We start from the raw sequence: 22,922 nt of genomic DNA on the forward strand, positions 1-22,922 counted from the left end.
TTTGCAGCCTCTCCAAGTCTTTACCGTTCGTATATGTAATTACAGAAAGATAAGTTTGGAGAGCTGAAGATTGCAGAGGTTAGACGGTCCAACATATTAAATAGACTTGAGACAGACATCCTTCCAGCATCATTATCAGTTTTTTAATATTTGTTTGACTAAAGAAAGATTCAGTCACAATTACTCTGCAGTTACTAAGCAACATGTAAACATGTTCTATGCTGTTGCATGCTGGGGGAGCAGGCTGAGGGTCGCAGATGCCAACAGACTCAATAAACTAATCCATAAGGCCAGCAATATTGTGGGGATGGAGCTGGACTCCCTCAAGGTGGTGTCGGAGAGGCGGATGCTGTCCAAGATAAAGACAATGTTGGATAACACCTCCCACCCACTCCATGACATGCTGGTCAGTCACAGGAGCTCGTTCAGTGAGAGACTGAGATTACCGAAAAGCACCACTGAACGACACAGGAAATCATTCCTGCCTGTGGCCATCTCCCTGTACAACGCATCCACTTAACACACTGTTTGCTGCTACAGCTACACATGTTTCTTTTTCAGCTATTTATTTATGAGTGACTTATGTATGTATGTATGTATATATATGTATATATTGTACTATTCTTAGTTAGTGTATTGTCTGTCTTGTCTTAATGTTGGTTTATAATGGAGCACTGTAACAAAAAATAATTTCCCCCAGGGATCAATAAAGTATTCTGATTCTGATTCTGAAACATAAACTGTGATTTCATTTTCTTGTATTTGGACCCACTGGCTGTAATTAGTTGACAACCCCATAGTTATGTGTTATCTGAATTACATTAGAACACCCTTTTATATAAATTTACTCTCCCTCAACTCAGCTTTTCAGTGTTTGAATTTTTTCTATTTTTTTATTTAGCAACATTACATGGAAAGCAACATCTCATGTGTGCTGGTCGCCTCCAAGGTGGACCTTCCTGAAGGTCTTCAGGCTGGGGAAGACCCCAGCAGAGTTCTGTTATAAGCACAGACTGCCTTTCTCCATGCTGTCCCTTGACTCCACCAGCAAGAACATCTACACCAGGGTTGCCTGGGCAGCCATGTACCCGTATGTTTCAGTTATTTCTACTTATATGTCACACGTTTCCCCCTCAAAGCAAAGGTAAGACCCTTGCTTCTGTGCCACCTTCTTTTAATGCTTCCCTACTCCACTGCAATTTGTATTTCTTATTAACCCATATTATTTAGTGGCTGAAATACACAATCATGACCAATGAACCTTTTGGAACTAGCACACATGGACAGTTTGGCACTGAGATGTGGTTCACTTTATTCTTTAGACTTATTCAAATTAGTACTGAAATTCTGCCTGTTTTAATTCATTTGTGTAAAATGGCTGTGATTGATTAGATAAATAAATATTTCAGGGTCTCTTTGCAACTTCACACACAACTTCCTGTGCTGCTGTGGTTATTTATAGAACTGTTGTGCCTTTGGGTGAAGTTTATCGTGCGCGGATGAGATATGACAAACTCTGATCAATCATCATGGGCCTGTGTTTTTGATGCTGAAGATTACAAACTAACAAAAACCTGCAGAGCTTTGAATTTGGCCTGTAGAATAGCTGTGGGGAGAACGATGAAGTGCACCAGAGAGAACTAAAGAAAGCACAGTGAGCACATGCAAACTCGTGACATTGCTTCACAGTGCACATTGTGAAGTCTTTGTTAAACATAAAATCTTTTGAATGACACTCTATTATCATTTGTACTTCACAACGACATGGAATTTAACTGCATGTAGAAAATGATTTTTGCATTTTTTTTGCAAAGTGTTGTTTCTGAAATGTTACCTGAAATTGAAGATATTTTTTCCATTTCAAGCAAGAAGCTAGTGTTAGGTCGTTTAATACTAGCTGTTTAAACACTGTGAATAAAAGAGGAATAGCTTGACAGTCACCTTCCAGAGACACACATTTATACTAATCTAATGTTTCCACTGTGCAGTAGTTAAAAATGAAGTATCTGCTAACACTGCTTTCTTTTCTGAAGCAGATGAAAGCTTCAACATGTATAGAAGGGCCCCAATTTATAAACAGCCATATATAGTATTACAGCTTGATATAAATAATCCTTAAAGCATTGGAAATGGCATTTAAATCTCAGTTGTGTCGATCTAAAGAATGCATTTGTATCTCTTTATATTAAGCTAAACAAACAACTTTTTAGCAACTCCTTAAGATCTTGATAAAACCTTACTTCAGATTAAATCAAATCAGATTAACTGGTTTTCCATTACAATTAAGTACCACCTAATATAGTAATGCAACTGTGCGTCCCTTGACCTAATTAGTATGCAACACGAACGCTATCTACAACAAAGGTGGGCGCTGAGGCGACGATATACCTCCTGCTCATTCTCTGGGTTTTTGTCAGACTCGGGGACCACTGTGTTGTTTTTTTTTGCTTATTGCCAGGTTTTAAAAATGGCAGTTTTGATTTTCGTGAAGGAGACGCTCTCATGACTCACTAATGCCACTGACCAGCTAATTGGTGGCGTGACGTCACATTTTAGTACCAGCTCAGATCGCTTTGGAACACGAACAGGTACTATTTTAGTACCTGGTACCAGGTACTATGACCTAATGGTAATAACTTAACGGTAATAGTGCCCGGCCGTGCCCAAAAACCTAAGGCCTGGCCACTAGGCAATCCCCCTTGGGAACCCTTCCAAGGCCTGGCTCCAGGGCGGTGCTTCAGTAACCCTATCCCAGAGAAAGTGAATTGTTCCCTAGATTTTTCACTCATACGGGTTTTTGAATCACTCTTTGACTGGCTCCTCACCCAAGACCAGGAACCCATTATGCTTCTTTCCAACTCTATATTTTTATTCTTGGAGTCCTCTAGAGTAGCTATTCATGATTCACGCCTTAAAATAATTTTCTTTTCCCTCTCCTTTAAGATAACTCTTTTCTGATTGTCTGATGTCCTCACAAATAGATCTGTATGCCTGAGATGACCATATTAATATGCGCTCCAAGTGACATCATACAGTGCCAAGAGTTGAAAAAACTGTCAGAAACAGTGTTTTAGTCCGCTGCTGTGTTTTCAAACATTTGTGAAAGAATGAGTTCACTGAATTTGAACCTTGCACAGGATGCAACTGTTACAGAAAGCCAGTTTGTAAAAAGTCTTCCCTCCTATATATTCAGTGATCAGCTGTAAGTGGTATTATATCAAAATGGAACCTCAGCAAGTTAGTCATTAAGTCAGGCTTGTCACTTAATGACCAAGTGGCAAGACGCATAAAATGACACAGCTGGGTCGCTGAATGCTGAGCCACATAATCTGTAAAAGTCATCAACACTGCTGACTCAGTAACTGCAGAGGTCCAAACCTTCTCTGGCATTACCATCACAACAAAGCAGTTTCTGTAGGTGTAATGTGTACCGGTAGGTAGCCCAGTACTTTTGTTCATATGACAGAAAATAAAGAAGTGAGGAAATAATTAAAGAAAGTTTCCTTTAATTGCAGTAGTAGCTTTGAGTACCTTTAGAGGGTTAGGAACATCAAAAGCAGGCAAAAAAATGGGACACACAAGCAAAGTGTGTCCAGATCACTAAAATAATCAGATGGGGGGCATCCTTCAGAATTTGGGTGCGTGAGGGTCACGTACTTGCTACACAAGATAAAAAGTAACATTATTGGTGGGTTGTTTTGCTTGCCTTCTTATAAATTTAGTGTTTAGAGACTGACCGCCAACCACTTGCGAGAGATAGCTTCCCCCCCTCCCTAAGCCTGTTTCGGTGGTTTCTTCTTGTTAAAAGGGAGTTTTTCCTTCCCACTGTCACCAAAGTGCTTGCTTGTAGATTGCCATCTGGTTGTTGGGGGTTTCTGATTTTTTTTCCTGTATTATTGTAGGGTCTTTACCTTATATAAAGTGCAATGCAGTAACTGTTGTTATGACTTGGTGCTACATACACACATGAAATGGTCAAGTAGTCAGCAATGTTCATGTCAACCTTTGTGGATCAGTAACACTACTCTTTCTGGATAACAGTCCCAGGATTTCAAATTCTTCACTAAATACTGGATTCATTTTCAAAATAAAATGATGTCATGGTTTTATGACTCATGGGATGCATATTTTTTTTGTTTTCTAGTTACTCAGAAGCATGTTTCAGTTTAAAATGGAGAACATATTTAAAAAATGTATTTCAGTCATTTACTGTAATGACCTAAATGAATAATTACACATATTTTTGCTTTAAATTTCTCCCAGACTTAGCTGTTATATTACCCCACTATATGTGCTCACTTGGCGTTACAATCCCACCACCTCAAGCTGCATAATCGAAATCAAACACTTCTTACAAGCACTGGTTTGTATTAACTAACACTAATTTCTTTCTTTCTCCAAGTTACAAACAACAACAAAAAACATAAAATCGTGCCTCAAAACACAGCATGATGCAATAACTCACATATTTTGTGCCCTGAGTTCACAGTTTTTCCCAATCTGGAGCATCAGCCTGGAATCTGAAAAACATGCTGCACTTCGCTTTCAAGTGCACTTCAAAGAACCTGACGGTGATGACAGACATTCGTGCTTTGGTTTTCTCTTCTCTGCAGAAATATCTGCACAGTTACTATTCTTGCTTTTGTGTGCAAATAACAAACCCATGCCTGTCCTCCTGTTCAGAATGCACTAAGTCATCTTAAATAAATGGCAGCCAGGAGGAACACAAGCAGATCGCAACCCAGGTCCATCATTTTCCACACTCTCTACATATCCTTTAATATATACGTTTCTAAAAATCCCAGTCAGGCCATTTGAAATTCAAGACCAACAGATGGTGCTCTGGAGTCTTAAGATTGCCGTCTATGTTTAAAATAAGAACACCTGCCAGACTTTAACTTGCATTTGTGCTGTAGATTTTAGATTTTTTTTCCTTGATGATGATGTACGTTTTAAAACACCATAAAATAGCATTAGCATCAGCCTGAAAGTTGCATTATTACCGCTTGCTGTGCAGCCCACTACACTATATAAGCCACACTTATTAAAAAAATGTATATAATAAAAAAAAAATTGTAATACACATTAAGTTCAGGCTTTGCTCCTGTACACCTTTTATAGATTCTTTTCACGTGCAGTTTCCATAACTATTAGTGCATAGGGTTGCCAACTCCCTGAAAAATAAATAAGGGACACCTCGTGGCCAGGGCCGGGCGACCCAGTTGTCTTCACCCTTCCCAGTGTGGTGAATTTTCTAGCTCTTTTTTTGTGTGTGAAATTATTTTTTTAACCATTTGACTTGAAGTTGATTTAAGTAGATGCATATTCTATTCTTTGTGATATGAACACATGTGAAACAAATGATCATTTAGCCATTTATTTTTAGCTCAAAATGACAACATTAACACAGTAAAACAGGTCTCCTTCTTAAACAGAAGCCTGTCATGCTTAACTTTTGAGAATATAAGTAAATCTTTCTTTAAAAGCACTCTGTCCTGCTTAACTTAAAATAATAGAAAACAATAGAAAGAAAAATATTCTTGTAACAGTGCACATTTAGTGCATTTAGTACAATTGGCTTCAGTTGAGGTATTATTTCAGCTTTTCTAATGCTAATCAGCTGCTCCTGTTTGTAAACCCGCTTGTTCCCATGATTACGCATCATAACTCATCATCATTATTCATCTATGTATTACTTTTATGTATTAGTCATCAATTTGTTGTAATCATCTATCCTTACAGATGTTTATTACACAAAATAAGTTATATTATCACACTTCTGGCCACATAGCGCTGATATTCACTGCACATGCCCATATTAACGTTTTCCAGCCAGGTGTTTTCCTTTTCCCATTCTTCCCTTTCTCTGAGGGGAACAAACATTGCTGCTCTAATGCTGGGCTCACACTGTGCGATTTTTGGCCCATTTTGAGCCGATTTTTGAGTGATCGGACCGATTTTGGCCTTCATTGTGCGTCGTGTAGTATACGTGGGGTAACGAGAAGTGATTAACACCTCACGACCAGCTCCCGATCATCAATCGCTCGTGAGGGTGTCACCACAGGCGCTCACACTGCTCACGCGCAAACGTAAACGTTGGTGAAAAAGACGGAGCAGCACAGCTGTGCAGCGTGTGATCTGGACACAAGCGATGGAGGCACAACTTGTAGAACTTTGGAAAGCTCATCCGAGCCTTTTCGATGTGGCATCACAAAATTATCACGACCACAACAACCGTGAAAATAGTTGGATTTACACTGCTGCTCAATCACAGCTGCCTGATCAATGTTTTTCATTAGCAATTTAGCAAAGCTGATGGTAGTGGTGTGTGTGTCTGTGTGAGTGAAAGACAGAGAGAGCGAGCGACAGATTTTCTGTTATAACCTTCATTTTATGGAGGCACAGTGTGAGCACTCAGGTCGCATCAGAGCATCGGGCCGTATAGTGCGAGACCTGCATCGTGACCTATGAACGTCTAACCCCTGTGAGTCAATCGTGCAGTTTGAGCAGGAGCTGAATAACGTGACTGAAAAAATCGCACAGTGTCTGCCCAGCTTTAGGTGTACTGTCATCCGAGACTTGCACCGCAGAGTCGGCGTTTGTTCCCCTGTTGACCATGCTTCTTGTTGTGGTCATCTGTTGTCTTCCGGTATTTTCTCCGCAAGCGACCTTTCCTCGACCAATGAGATGAGCGGTAATCTGAATTGTCATACTCGAATTGTCATAAGTGTGCTGTCAGCTCATTGGTCACAAAGCAGGAGAGGGGCTGGGAATTATGTTTTCAAACAAAGTGTTAATTCCATAAACATTTATAGACTACTTTTGATTCTCACTGTATTACGGGACAAAGTGCGTCCCTTATTAGCTCAATACGGGACGTGTGCTTTTGTTTCTAAATACGGGACGATTCCGTATTTTAAGGGACGGTTGGCAACCCTATTAGTGCATGATGTGTGCTGTGTCCTTTTTTGGCCTGCTGCCATTTATTTTATTAGTAATTCATTAGGAAGCCATTTCTGTGTATACCTTTAGACTTTTCTTTCATATGTAAAAACCAAACCGTATTCCACAAGCTGAATTTAAAAAAAATAATGTTTTTTCATTAGTACAATAATGGAATAATATTGACGTGGATTCACCCTACACAGCAAAATATGAGCACAGGCAATTTTAACAACATCAGAGTTTTTGTACGGAAGTTAAGTGGGCCTTTAAATACCACCTAGCATGAGGGAAAATATTAGCACTTCGGAAGATTTCCTATTGGTCCACGAAAGAAACGGCCTGGATTTTGGGCGTGTCCATCTATTCCGATTGGACGAAGGCGTTGTCTCTCAGCCCCACTCTCTCCCGTTCACCTCTCCACCGACTGAATGTCCGGCCCGAACGAGGATTTGCACGAAAACATCAACCGCAGACTGCGTATCAGTACCACAGGGGGAGCAGCTCTACGACGAACAGGACCCGACGCTATTCATCCAGCGGCATGACAACCACGTCGATGGCTTTTCCGAAGTTTGATAACGTTCCGGTGGCCCTGAAGCGAGAAAAAGATTTAACGGCAATGACCGCGCTATCACTTGTTTGATAGAAAGACAGAGAGGGGGGCCGAAGTGGACTCCCTCCCCCTCAGTGAAGAGCCGTTCCGCCCGATGGAGACTGTGACGGGACCTCTGCAGCGAGCTCGAGGCCCGGAGCGTCACCTGTGAGACGTCGACACCTCGCCGGAGGACGTAATTAAGAGAGACACGCGAACATCTGTCCGCACTTTCGACGACTTTATTTGACAAGTTCTGCCCAAGCCTGCACGCTAAAACTAAAGTTAGCAGCTCAGCTTTAGCTGCAGGAGGCGACCCCGCGCGCAAGATGACCAATATAGATATCACTTAACGAGGGGTTACGCACTGCCTCAGGTAACCTCGGGACAGGTGAACTGCGCACTGTTAAATAGCTTTGTTCTAGAAAGCGTACATCAGCAACTCGCGTCAGTCTTTGCTGTGAGAACTGATTTTTTCCCCCCTCAAACACGGACTTTTAAAATAAGTCTTCTTTTTTTTTTTTCTCATCGAGTGTCGCTCCCTCAATCAACCATGTCACTCAAAGACAATCCCTGTCGGAAATTTCAAGCCAACATTTTCAACAAAAGTAAATGCCAGAACTGCTTTAAGCCCAGAGAGTCGCATCTGCTCAACGACGAAGACTTAAACCAGGTAAACAAACGCTCCAGCAACTTTCCATTGCGTTTCACTCTTACTATGTGCCGTTTAATGGGAGTGCAAATCCTGTTGCTGTCTTTTCTGTTTGATGTGCTCATTTCAAACGACTTGTCGTGTGCTAATAGACCACGAAGTGCAAAGGTTGGGTTAATTGGACATAATTAGTTTCCAGCCCAAGGGCGCATATTGACCCTAATTCATACACACGCAGGCTTCCACCCAGCTCCATGCCCTGCAGCACAGGAGCAACGCTATCAGCTGCTTTTACAGGAGCTGTAATTATTTCAGATTATGTTGTCTCCTTTGATCATTTAACTGTAGTTTGAACCATACTATTGCTTAAATTAAGAAACTGTAAAGTTTACTTTAACATGGACTAATATTGGGCGAGGCTGACTTATTATTATTATTATTATTTTTAACATTATTATTATTATTTTAGTGGAGATATTTCACTGTTTACATTGTCCCCAGCAGGGAGTCTTATGTTGTGAAGGTGGTATGGTGTCATGCTGAACTTTGTTGACCCACATTGTGATCATTCCTCTTGGGATTCTTGTTTAATGGGAAAGATCAAGGCTCATTCTCAGGTCTGTGAGACACATTGTCCACTATCATTGTCCTCCACGATGTTGGTACAGAAATTGGCTTACGTTTGTTGGCCTCACATGGCTATTAAAGATTATTAGATTGTCTGTTGCTGGAGGTTTGAAGTCCTGTAGTCCATATATTAAGTCTTTACACAGACACACGCACAGAAAAAATATGGAAAAGCGGAGCATCTATTTTCAACCAGAACTGTCATTCTGACCTCCCATCTCTCCAATTTCACTTGCCTTAAAGGCCCAGGCTATTGAAGCAATATTAAAATCCTTTATGATGACATGGAATAAGAGGTTGTGAGGTGGGGGGCATTGCGAAATGAAGACACAGGAACACGCTCAGATGAGTACATTTAACCACTGAACCATTAGAGGCTAAAAAGTGACCTAGATTCATCACGCTTATTTCTCAGTCTCAGGAGGGACTTGCCATTGCTGTCAAGTCTTATAAGGACAGATAAGATGTTTTTCTAAACTGTTTTTTTTTTTTTTCCTCCCTACGGGCATTAAAACAACAATACACAACAACAGTGTCCCACTCTCTTATTCTTTCAGTTGCCTTCATCTTGCATTTTTTTCCCCCTCCATTTTTAGTGTCTGAATGTTTCTCTTGCAAGTCTGTTCAAACTCTTGACGGTCCAAGGTTATAATTTGGACTTGTGCTTGGAAATTAATGTTATGTCATTTTGTTTACACAGTCACTCAGCTGGAAAATGTGCTGTGCTGCATGTAATCAAAGCAAAAGAGGATTTTATGGTGGATTATGCTCGGCCGTACATAGGGTGAAGTTATGACTGTAATCAAAACCTCAGATTGAAAGACATGGAAGTGCCAGACAGCTGGATATGTCAAGCTCTTTTGACTCAGATTGGTTGGCTACTGTTTCATAGGCTGGGGGACGAAGCACATGTGCATTTATGTAAGACGCTTAATTTGATAAGCTCTTTAGGCACAGGTAAGATCTTAATGTAAACATCAAGTTCAGCAAGGTCTCCTGCACGCAGTATGCATGCAGTGGTTATGCAGGGCTTCTTGGCTCGGCAGACAAGTGCTGACTACTAGCGTGGCTACAGTTCAAGCATGTACCAGAACAACTTAAGAAACACTGCCAGGCCAACTTGCGTCTCTCAGTACATGTTTGAATTGCAAATCTGTAGCCACAAAAGCTCGGCACTAATTTCTTCTGCTTCTCATCCACTGCTTTTTTTTTTTTTTTTTTTTTTGTTTTTTTTCCTCCTAACTTCTGCCTCTTGCTTCCCCCACCACCCACCAGTCCACCCACTTAGAGGATCAGAAGAAAAACTGTGTGTGTGTGTTAGCCTTTCCTTTTTCTTTTTTTTCAGGGCAGCATGGTGCTCTGGAATAAAGCCAAGTGGCGAGTGTAGCCTAAAGTCAAGGCAGCTAATGTCTATTATAACACTTTCACGGAGTTTAACACATGTTTGTGAGTGTGTGCGTGTGTTTTTAAATAGGTCATAGTATGTGGTCTCAACTTGCAGGATCAACTTCTGTGTCCCATAATTAGACAGTTATTTATTATGCTAATGATTGCTTCCAACACTGTCATTGTGTTTTCCACTCACCAGGCAAAACCTATATATGCAGGATGGCTGCTTCTGGCACCGGAGGGAACAAATTTTGACAATCCCTTACACAGATCTCGGGTAAGTGGTTTCATAAGTGTTTAGCTTTGCTGGTGGTGAGATTGCTTGTGTTTAGAAGAGAGCATTATGTTGTGACTTCACCTCTTCTTGACTTTCTTTTGGAAGTTTTGGCAGAAATTCATGGCAAGAAACTGGCGCTCTTTATAAGAGAAGAGGTCCATTTAACCCCCCTGTGTTTAGCTTCTGCTCGTCTGAATGGTTGATTGGTGTAGTGGTTTTGATTTTTTGTTAAACTGCTTTGAGGAAAAATGAGCAGCCTGTTTGGTTTTGAGCTGACAGATGACGTTATGGCATGGCGAGGCATCCGCTGTCTGCCCGTCTGTCCACTGTTGGCAAGAAATGCTGCTCCTCTTACAGTGTTGGTCACCTAATAGGTTTTCACCCGAGGTGTGAGAAGCTTAGGGGAAACTTGTCATCCTAGTGTACTGATTTTAGTGACACTTGCACACAGTGATCATCTAACAGGTCTTTGCCCAAGTTATGCTCAAGGTCAAGTCAAATTTGGATACTGATGAAAAGTTTTGTTGAGGACCAAGAAAAAAAAGTGTGAAATCTATGTCCAGTAACACGTATCTATGGATTAAAGGTTGTGCCTTTTTTCACAAACTGCTGTGAGACTGTATTGGAGCCTTTCTGGAGCTTCTTGATGTGCTTGCGTGGTTTCTGTTCAGGTACGCCGCCTTCCTCCCACAGTCCAGACATGATTGTTGGGTAATTGGTGATTCTAAATTGCCCAAAGGAGGGATTGAGAGTGCAGATGGCTGTCTAGTTACCAGGGTGTACCCCGACCATCATCCACTGGCGGAAATCCCAGCATAGCCATTATCCATTTTTCTTGTCTGTGATGATTTTTGTTTTGGTTCTAAGCTTACAGTTGTAGACCCCCCACCCCATTTAGCTAGGCAAAGCTATGTTGTTTACCACCAAAGTTCTAAGCTAAGTTTGTTTTACCAGCTCAGAGTGCTAGGTAAGTAGCGTGGCTACTCCTCCCTTTAATTTCCTTTATCCATTCTGGCACTCATTTGATAAACAAGAGCTCTTGTTGTTGTGGCTTCAGTGGCTACTTCATGAAATCAGCAGATTCTTATGGGAATCTCGGTCCTCTGTCAGTGAAGCCTCATTGTTAGGAAATAATGAGCCTAATATTGACTTCATTTAATAACTCTTACCACTGCAGTATCGTGTAATCGGAGCCGTCGTTTATCAGCTGCCAGATTATATGCTGTGGTGGTGCATCCCAAAAAGAGGACTGCGGAGAATGTGGGGGAGGAGAAGAAAGGTCTCAGTTCTCACAGCCTCGCTGATGGCTTCCATATGAGTTTTGGGAAAAGCACCTCTGGATCTACTATCAACAGTCTGCCGCTGCTTTGACATCATCAGTGATGCGTTCTGCCTATTCTCCCAGTCAGCGTTTCACTGCGGGGGTATAATTGCTGGCTTGTACGTAGTGCTGACGTGAGCACATTTGTCAGGTTTACACTGAAACAAATAACAGAGAAACAGAAAACCGCTGATGTCTCAGGTGAGTCACGTTTTAGGGTCACTTTAGTTTAACAGGTTGTGGAGGGGTCTGGCTCTGTTTTGTGACAGTGAGGCTGGAATTCTATAATCAGCCTCTGTAGCCTGTAATATATCGTGTTTGGTTTTTTGTTTGGTTTGGTTTGGTTTATTTTAAAAAGCATCTGTGGACTGCAATGTCCCTTTAACATTGCCTGTGAGGCTTCTCGGCCCCCCTATTGAGACCTTCCAGTGGCCTTTTAGGTTAGAGAGCAGCTCTCAATATTTCATGCACCAGGCCCTGTTAGAATAGGAGCCCAGGAAATTTAACACTGAGACTAAGCGGTACATTAAGATATGAGGGCAGTGGAAGAGAACTGATCAAGACAATGAGGATGAATATCAGTGGAAATTGTATTATTGTAACTGACAGGATTCCCATTCAAACCAAGACTTACCCCCCCCCCCCCCCCCCCCCCCCCCTCAGCTAACCTGGTACATAATGATACTGCGCTTCACAGTTGCATGCCTTTCCATATATATCCTACAGTTTAATCAGCAGTGTAATCTCGTCTTCTCTTATGAACGTCTGTATCCACTTAGCTCTTGTTGTGATAACACCTGCACTTTATATATGAAGGCCTTCTTTCCTCAAATTGTTTTCCTTTTCTTTACAACTATCTGAAATCTTAATGACCGAATGCAGCTGATGCATGCTGATAAAAATGTTGTCCAGCTTGTCACAGCTTGAAAGCCTTGTGATGTCCCGTAAGAGGAAAGTGTGCCAGCATTACTTGCTTACTGCTGTATAGCAACTGTTTCCAAAAACTTGATTGCACTTCCGTGTGTGTGTGTGTGTGTGTGTGTGTGTGTGTGTGTGTGTGTGCGCGCGCGCGCGCGCGTGCGGTCTTTATACCCTAAGGTGTGTGTTCAAGCTTTTCACTGGAGTTTCTAGATCCAGCAAAATAATCTCAGGCTTTAGAAATTTATTGGCCTTCCACAAGTCTGTGTTTGACTCTCATGCCCAGAGTTATAAAATGTGTAATGATTGATATGATAAATACTGGCACAACTTCTTGTGAGGCTTCTTTTTTTAAGTTTTTTTTTTATTTTATATATATATATATATATATATATATATATATATATATATATATATATAAATAAATAAATGACTATGGTTTGATATCTTTTGTGTGATCATGTCCGTAATGACAGATTTGTTTGTTGTTGTTTTTTTTGTCTTGTTACAGAAATGGCAGAGGAGGTTCTTTATCCTCTACGAGCACGGCTTACTTCGCTATGCTCTGGATGAAATGGTGAGCTTCCTTCCTGTCAGCTGATGATTATTTTGTTGCCTGTTTTGTTCATATTCTGAAGCTTGTCTGTGACCGTTAATAGCTGGTGGCACAGTCTAAACAACCAAAGCATGGTTCAAACAAACAGCAGCATACTGTTCAGTGTATCTGTGTTATAATGCACCATGATCTGCTCATTTACACAGCCTTGTTCACCTCATTGCTGCTACTATGACATTGAAAATTTGCAGCATATAAATAAAAGGGAAGTTTTTTTCCCCTCTCTTTGACTTCTGAAAACAAACAACTCCATCAGCAGTTTGACGCATAAGGGGAACAGACGTTAAAACTTTCACTTCTTTCTTTTTCCTGCTTCACATCAAAGGACTGCTCTCTTTTCACTTGAGTTAAACCAGAGGCTTTGGCTACTATTTAATAATTTACAGTGGCAATTGTTACTGTAATAAAGTTGTATTTATTGTAAGATGATAATAAAGTGTGATCATTTTTTTCATTGTTAGTTGCAAGTTTAGTTTATCTGACAAGAAATGCTAGTTACATGATTTCTGTGCAAAATTAGTTGTTTTAAAACCAAAGAAAAACTTTGATGCAAGTGCTGAAAATGTGAGATTGATGAGGCAGCCTACACATGGTTAGCACTAGTCCTTTGTTCCATACAACCACGTATTTAGTGAACGTGCTAAACACTAAGCCTGCTTATACAGTAGTGTGAAAAGGAATGAGCGTGTGGTGTTGACATTCAAAGTTATGTACCTAGCTTTGTGTGTTTATTTAGGTGGTTACTACACTGTGCACTTGATGTGCAGGTGTCCCGTGGTTACTTCCTGTTCTTAAAGGAAAGACTGGAAAAACCACTTATTGACTGACATATTAAATCACCGAGTTATATTTAGTCAGTAGACTAAAATCTATGTAGTAATTATAAAATTAGTATGTAGACTTTCTGTCTGAGCTTGAGTTTTGTAGTCGACTTGGTTGAGGAATCTAGTTTGTCGGTTTTATTAGCACTGTAAGATGTAGGCATGCTGAATATTGATTGACCCAAGCAGTGTTCAACAGCCTTTTTTAAGCGTAGGATGTGTTTTGAAATGAGGTGAAAGCAGAAGTAGATGAAACGGTATTTGTTTTATTGACTTTGACCCTTTCACATTGTGGTATTTTAGTAGAAAAGCTAGTGTGAGGTTTGATGTAATAAAGGGAACAGGTGCTGGGGTGCAGTGTGGCATTCTTTTTTTTTTTTTTTTCTCCTCATATTAAGTCCTTTTACAGTTATTGCATTCTCACAGTTGAAGTCTTGCAGACACATGACAATTGCTAGCTTAATGCTGGGTTGTAGGTTGACTGGCATTGACGGACTGGTTTTCCTTGAAAGTAAGAGTTGCACCAATTTAAAAAAACAAAAAAACATTTGGCTAAAGCGAAGCTTCTTCTCACACTTTTTCAAGTTTAACTACCACTCAGCTAGTAGTTAGCAAGTATTTGCAGACAAACGTGAAAAACTGCAGGCAATCTGCTAGCAGCCAAAGGAATCACTAGAAGATTTGTGCACACATTTTTACCCAGCAACAGCCACCAACCCTCAGGAACTACTATACTATTCCGCCCCCCCCCCCCCCCCCCCCCCCCTTCTAGGTACAGCGATATATCATGTACAATATAGTTGACAACTCTTGAGATACATGCACACGACAGCACGTGAGCAACCTTAAATTATGTCTATTTCCACTGTTTTTACTGGAATAAAATAAAACCACTGGCTAACAAAATCTGTCTGAACATAGCTTTTAAATCCTGCAGTGGCCCTAATGTGCTCTTCATATTGAGGCTCGTTTGTGAGGCACTGAATGGAGGAGGAGGATGACATGGAAAGAAACATAGATGATGAGGAAGAGACAAGTGAAGTGGCGGATGTCCTCCCTCTGTTCAGTGTTCTCTCTGGATGTCACTCTTTGTGTTTTCATCCCTCTTCTGAGTGGAGGATCAAAAGTATAGGGACAATAAGGGTCTGGAGCTTGAAATATCAAGTGCCACTAAATATAGAGCCTCGCTTGTCACACGAGGCTAATTAGAATAATTGTTTTCAGTTGAATAAAGAGCTGCACAAACTTGGCTAAATGGTGTACATATCTGACATTGTTATTAGGCTGTTTTCAATTCGATTAGTATTGAGATTAGAAAAAATTAAATATTTGGCATGGAACACATCAAGGAGCCACAATAATCATTACTTTCCAAAGATTAGATTGTATTTATAGCAGTAGTAAGGGCGTTGCATCCATCCATTTGCAAATGTGCATGTGTGATAGGAGGCGAACCTACATTTAAACATATTAATCATTTACATACTTTATGACAACAGATAACAAATTGGTATTCTGCTTTGTTTCCAGTCAGGTCTTCATTCACATGCTCAGAGCAGCTGAATGATATCAGGACTGCTTGAACAGATCAGAAAGCTAGTATGGTAACAAAACACAGGGTAAGTTGGGACTAGCTGTTTAACAGTGACTGAATTTTCAAAATACACTCAACAAAAATATAAACGCAACACCTTTGTTACTGCTCCCATTCCCCATGGGATGGACGTAGAGACCTAAAATTCATTCCAGATACACAATATAACCATCCCTCCCAAACAGTGGTCACAAATCAGTCCAAATGTGTGGTAGTGGGCACATCTGCTATATTGAGATAATCCATCCCACCTCACAGGTGTGCCACATCAGGATGCTGATCTGACATCATGAGTAGTGCACAGGTGTACCTCAGACTGCCCACAACAAAAGGCCACCCTGGAATGTGCAGTTTTGTCTCACAGCAAAATGCCACAGATGCCACAAGCAATGAGGACGCGTGCAATTGGCATGCTGACAGCAGGAATGTCAACCAGATCTGTCGCCCGTGCATTGAATGTTCATTTCTCAACCATAAGCCGTCTCCACAGGCGTTTCAGAGAATATGGCAGCACATCCAACCGGCCTCACAACCGCAGACCTCGTGTAACCACACCAGCCCAGGACCTCCACATCCAGCAGGTTCACCTCCAAGATCGTCTGAGACCAGCCACCCAGACAGCTGCTGGAACAATTGGTTTGCACAACCAAACAATTTCTGCACAAACTGTCAGAAACCGTCTCAGGGACGCTCAACTGCATGCCCGTCGTCCTCATCGGGGTCTTGACCTGACTCCAGCTCGTCGCCGTAACAGACTTGTGTGGGCAAATGCTCACATTCGATGGCGTCTGGCACGTTGGAGAGGTGTGCGCTTCACGGATGAATCATGGTTCACATTGTTCAGGGCAGATGGCAGCTGAGAATGTCCCAGTTCTTGCATGGCCAGCATACTCACCGGACATGTCACCCATTGAGCATGTTCGGGATGTGCTTGACCGGCGTATACGACAGCGTGTACCAGTTCCCACGAATATCCAACAACCTCGCACAGCCATTGAAGTGGAGTGGACCAACATTCCACAGGCCACAATTGACAATCTGATAGACTCCATGCGACGATGTGTTGCACTGCATGAGGCAAATGGTGGTCACACCAGATACTGACCGGTTCTGGGTCCCCAGACCCCCAATAGTGCAAAAAACTGCACATTCCAGGGTGGCCTTTTGTTGTGGGCAGTCTGAGGTACACCTGTGCACTACTCATGATGTCAGATCAGCATCCTGATGTGGCACACCTGTGAGGTGGGATGGATTATCTCAATATAGCAGATGTGCCCACTACCACACATTTGGACTGATTTGTGACCACTGTTTGGGAGGGATGGTTATATTGTGTATCTGGAATGAATTTTAGGTCTCTACGTCCATCCCATGGGGAATGGGAGCAAAAACAAAAGTGTTGCGTTTATATTTTTGTTGAGTGTAAGAGCTAGAGGACGTCCATAAATGTTAAAGAGGGGGAAAAATGGTAAAATATGTCGCAAAATATTCTTGATTTATTGTAGTCTGTATGGCAAACACTGGTCAACATTAAGATCAGATGAACTAAATTGATTTTTAAAGTTTGCCAGCTTTCGCCAGTATAACGTTCCTCTAAACCACATCAAAACCCAATTTTGGGAGCACTCGTTATGATTGTAAATGAGGAGGTTCCCCTCTGTTTTGCTCTTAGCCTGGTTTTTTTTTTTTATGGCTCTTCTGTCTTGGCTTAACCAAACCCAGATGGGTTGAGGTTCCAACCTGCAGGATGTGGCATGGCTCTGTGGGAAAGGAATGGACTAGCAAAAACCTGGGAGGGAGCACAGTACTTGAAGTCATTGATTTGGGGTTGCCCACCTACAGTGAACAGCTAACATGACACACCACTGCCACGATTTTCTGCTAAGAGCAGCAGTGGCTCTGGAGAGCTGTTATGTGCACAAGACAAGTGGTAAAGAGAGGGGTAAAATGTAGCTGCAGTAAAAACGATAAAGAGAACTGTGATAAAGAGAACTGTTTACTGTTGCTGTTTGAGTGTGAATAGCTGAAAATGTGCCACTAGTTCACAGAATACGTGTTGTTTTATTTGGTATTTGCAAATATGGAGAGAAGACATAATTATTTAGCAAGCTCACTTGCAGTTCAGTCCCCAGTATTTGCTGAATGCACCAGCTGGATTGTTCTAAAAGCAGACTAACACAGTTTTGTCCAGGCAGCGTTGCTGAGGCAACACGATTTGTCCCTTTTGTCCACCGGCAGTTTACCATGGTATTTGATGCATGGGGCAGATTCTCAGTTTTGTTGAGAGCTCTAGAGGTCTCTGACCTGACTGATATAGGACAGAACAGACTGGAAGCAAAGCACGGATTTGAGCGCTGAAGTTGTCTCTAGGCTCTGTCGAGCAAGCCTTTCTGCTGTGGCTGTGGACAAAAACATCAGATACAGCATCAGAACAAATGTGCAAGGCTGAATTGGTGTGTGTGTGTGTGTGTGTGTGTGAGTGCGCGCGCACCTGTGAAAGAGGGTACTAGAGAGCAGAGGACACGTCTGGAACAGGTGTTGCAAGTTCTGAGTAAGCTCTTTATTAAAGTGTTCCTTGTTTGCAGAGAACAGATGCAGAAGGTGGGTTTTACGATAAGTTTGAGTTAAACATAAAAACAAATAAGACAAATTACATAATTGTGTGTTGAAGTTGTCCAAGTGTGGTGAGAGAAACAGCCTCTCACACCAGATCCATTATCACGTCAGAGTGAGGGCAGATATGTAGATGAGAAAAACTGTCAGGAAAGCTGCTTTAATGACAGCGAGAGTCAGAAAGATCAACACCCATACTCTAATAACCTTCACTGTGCAGTCAAATGCCCTACACATCACCTCGCACCCAGTGAACGTCCTTTGACCGATAGATAACCTATTCTAACTGAAACATGCTCTTCATTATGTGATCTAAACTTTCCTCTTTGGGAATTTATCACTCTTGTGTTGTGGTGTCTGAGGTCACACTGAATCATCAGGCTTGTGCATTGCTAATCTCTTATTAACGTTGAGGGTGGTTTGTGTGCAGTATTTCTTCATTGTATTTCGAGACCTTTGCGGGAACACAGTGCAGGTTGTGTTATCACGCTGTTCGCTTAATGTATTTTATCCCAGGCTGAACAAGCACAGTATACCTGCGAATGAAGTGAGGCTCCCTATTGAGTTGCAGTACACAAAAGACCCTTTCAGATACACTTGGATTGCGTTTGCCTTTAGACTGTATTGACTGCAGTCTGTATCGCAGCCGTATTCAACGAGAACATGATGTTCTCATGATGTTTTAGCTGTTTAAGTCATTCACATTTCATCTTGGCTCGATTAATTTGCTGTGTTTACTGGAATTCAAATAGTGGACTTCTGCCCCATAGCTTTGTCCAAGAACTGAGAGGTTTTTTTTTTTCTTTTTTCTTTTAGACAAACTTCCTTCCATTTCCCACACATTTGTGCATTCTTTTAACTTGAGATACGCACACTCCGGCTGCATCTCTGCTTAATCTCTGACATGAACCCATAGAGCCCCGGCCTGTATTTGCCTTCAAGCCTTGTAAAACCTTTTCACATGCTGAAACATGCGTAAATTCTCTCTTTTTTTGCACCTGAGAAACATGAATCTAAACGTTTCGCAGTGAGTGTCTGTTTGGGGTGAGAGCTAGGGGATGGATGAGTGGGCACGGCTTTTGAGCTGTGTTTCTTGCCTCCAGGCCACTCTATGTGGGGGAATAAGTAGAGTTTTACCACCCCACCCCATCAAATTAGGAATACTTAGAGGTGCTCTAGTCTTCCACTCACAGCAAGCGATGAGAAAATGAGTGGAGAAAGAAGTGTGAACCACATGAAGTACATTTGTTTGCGTTATAGCACAAAGGGACAAGAATAAACGTTCGTTGCAGCTCTGGTGGATAGAAGTGGTATAATCTCTCCATATTAGAGCACTGAATATGGTTTCTGGGTTAGGCATATGTTGGTTTTGTAGAGATATGGTGCGTGAGAGTCTTATTTAACCCCTGCCCTTCCTTCCCCATGGTTCCAGTAGGAACTGATCTGCTGGAATGTAAACAGTAATGGATTACAGTTGGGTCACTATACCCAGTGCACAAAGCCACAAAACCATGGGAAGAGCAATTCATACAGCTTGTAATAATCAGGATCTGCAGCACTGTAACTGACATTCAGCTGAATAGCAACCCCCAGTCATAAAGCTTTCACCCAGTGTGGTACATTTATAACAAGAATTCCCTTGTTTTTGTTTCTGTGTGCAGAAATGGGGACTTTGTGGGGATTTTTTCTTTTTTGTCCCTGTTGTGTCCTAGTTAAATTCCCAATTTTGCACTGAAGATCTTATCATTGCTCTGACTTGTTGGCTGATAAAGTTTCACTACAGTAAGAGGGCCAACTTCGGTAAGCATTGTTGCTCTGGCACAACCAACCAAAAATGACAACACAGGCCTGCCTGATTTGAAATTTCATAGCTTGATGATGGAATTGGATGAGTATATGCTAAAGTCATTAAAACACAAACAACAGGCTCAACAGCTAGCTTACAATAAAAACAGTCACACAGGTCTGAAGGCTGGTTGGTGGTCGCATAGCAACCACCAGTCATTAAGGTACAATTTTTGTTCTCGCGACTGGTTGGCTGTGCGTGAAACTGATTCCTAAGGCCCCAGACACACAGGTTTGGAGTCCTGTAAGTGATGCTAGGTTTCAGTACACCTGGGAAGTGGTGAGTGTTTGCAAACTTCCATGCAAATGCTGGGAGACAAAGTTTTTAGTGCAGCACTGTCTTTGTGAATGATTTCGCCTGACGATAGCCAGCATGATGAAGTAAGGTCATGCTTCAGGCCAGCTCACAAGCACAAAGTGCTATGTGAATAAGTGTGTTAATGAGAGCATGGGGTTTTTAAATAACACACCACTCCTGTGCTCTGGTTCAAAGTACTGTTTTTCCATGAAAACATTGTTCTGTAGAAGCATCATCATCCTAAGACAACAGTGATTTGTCATTTGTAGCTTTATGACCTAAGACACAACTTTTTTTTTTCTGTTGATGTCTCTTATTGACTAAACAAGCGTGATGCATGTCAGCCTCTCTCTCTTGCTCTCGCTCTCTAAGATCCAGTTAGTTTCAGCTCATTAAAGGCAGTTAATCCAAGTGAACACACACACACACACACACACACACACTTGAGTACCACATCTAGTTGATGTGGATAGAGTATTTCTTTCTTGAATATCTCTATGTACCTATTGGCCACTTCAGTAGGTCCACCTTGCCTCGATCAGGCTGAACCATCTTTTTTGGGCCTTCAGAAATGCCTTCATACCTCACAGCATAGATTCAGCAATATGCTGGCTTTGATATATGTTTGTAGCTCACTCGTTCTCTCCACCTTTGTCTCTCTGTCCATGGGAGATAATCGCAGAAGTGTTGTGCGTGAAAATATGTTTTTGTCATTTGAAGACAATGGGTCCTATTGTTTAAAATCTTTTTGTCACTTCTTCACTTCACAACTCTGAACTGCTTCTATGAACATCGAGTGAAAACAGTGGTGATTAAGGCATGACTCACAACAGAAGACTGTCAGTAACCACACTGGTTTCTTTAGGGAGGCTTTAATCTATGACCCAGTCTTCCAACCTCGTAGAACACCTGACTCGCTTGCTTATTCCAGCCTGTGTTGTGATTGCTCAGTGTGTTCAGTAAAGATACGAAAAGATGCATGAGCACTCTCCAACTGAGTGCTGACATGCAAGTTTGCTATTACCAAGAGAGTATGACTCAACTAAACTAAACACGGTGAAGGGTCTTAGGAAAGATGGGCTAGGCTGCATATTCAGTTAATATATTACCAGTCTTGCTCTGTGTTATGCTTTTGGCCTGAATTTCTCCATCTGTATTCTTATCTTTGCTCCTTAGTTTTTGTCTCTGTCTTAGTGACCACATTGTTCTGGATATGGCGGATATAAATACTCTGAGACATTTCCTTTTCTTCAGTCAGCAGTATCCTGTAACTGGCTCAGGACCAAGTCTGTCCTCTAAATATTAAACTCGTGGGCTTAGCCTATCTGTGAGCTGCTATCAGTTACTTTTATTTGTGTTTAGTTGTTTCATTGACTAATATTAGTTGTTTTCTCTTAAATATAAAATGTAATTTAAAGTTTTATATATATATAAAATTTCATATCTTCTCACTAGCTTCCCTTTGTTCATAGTGATTGTGTGTTCCACAGCCAGATGGTTTAATATGCCTGCAAATAATGGCGCTGAAATTACTGTAGCGACAAAAGATGGACTTACAATTATGCCAAAATATATGTCACTCACATCCCCTTCACAATTGCTAGAGGGGTAGGTTATGTGTAAGCTATTATGTAAAGTAGCAAACACATACTTTTATCTTTGCAAATTCTGAAGTGAAACACTTTTTGTTTTTTTGTTTTTTTTTTTTAAAGACACTTTGCTGTTGTAGTTGTGAACACATTTTGTGCCACTGTGTCCATATTGGTACTGGTAACCTTAGTGCATCGCATGGTATTCACGGTTAAATGCCTTTGTGTGAGAATAGATTATAATAATTAAGGTTATGCAGGGTGTTGGACTACTGTTTGTTATTTCATGGACTGTGTGGGATTTTGGGCATCAACAGCAATGATGGTGTTCGAATACTGATTTAGAACCTCGCTTACCATGGCAGCGACCTGAACTTCGAGTTCAGGGCATACCATAGTGATTATATTGGCGTTCTGTGTGTGTGTGTGTGTGTGTGTGTGTGTGTGTGTGTGTGAGAGTGAGAGAGAGAGACTGTTGACAGGATCATTAAAAGTGTGCCAGGTCTCCATTTTGTGTTTATGTGGGACTTTAGCTGACTGTGACTTTGCACTTTCTTTCTGGTGTCATATTTCTCTTGGCGAATGTGAAGGAGGTTTAGTTGAATTCTGGTTGACTGTGGACGAGTACTGTGCCGTGGTGAAAAGTTTTCAGAATATCCTTTTACCATCCTTCGTTTCAACCCTCCCTCAGTCACTCTCTTGTACTTTTTAATGATTTCCAGCCATTCATTAACCAGAAAAAGGCTTATTCCTGGAGGATTTGGCTAAACAAGAACTTCACTTATACATTACTCAGTCCAATTTACTTTCCCGTCCTTTTACCGC

At 41.4% G+C, this 22,922-nt stretch overlaps 1 protein-coding gene across 7 annotated transcripts in view; it reads left to right on the top strand.

Moving 5' to 3' along the window:
- The first annotated feature begins 7,336 nt into the window (after positions 1 to 7,336).
- Positions 7,337 to 22,922, top strand: part of mpripa (myosin phosphatase Rho interacting protein a) — a 54,107-nt gene continuing 38,521 nt past the window's right edge. For 5 of the 7 annotated variants that reach the window (XM_085284273.1, XM_085284272.1, XM_085284274.1 and 2 more), the window contains exons 1-3: positions 7,338 to 8,210; positions 10,405 to 10,482; positions 13,233 to 13,298. In XM_085284273.1, the coding sequence (XP_085140399.1) occupies positions 8,091 to 8,210; positions 10,405 to 10,482; positions 13,233 to 13,298 (264 nt within the window). In that variant the 5' untranslated portion in view covers positions 7,338 to 8,090. Of the gene's footprint in view, positions 8,211 to 10,404; positions 10,483 to 13,232; positions 13,299 to 22,922 lie in introns of all 7 variants that reach the window. The other 2 variants (XR_014893601.1, XM_085284279.1) reach the window with 2 other exon arrangements.

Source organism: Mchenga conophoros, linkage group LG8 (assembly GCF_057382185.1).
Source record: "Mchenga conophoros isolate Kocher_MC1m ecotype Shallow Benthic linkage group LG8, M_conophoros_male_GT1.1, whole genome shotgun sequence".
NCBI classification, from domain to species: Eukaryota; Metazoa; Chordata; class Actinopteri; order Cichliformes; family Cichlidae; genus Mchenga; species Mchenga conophoros.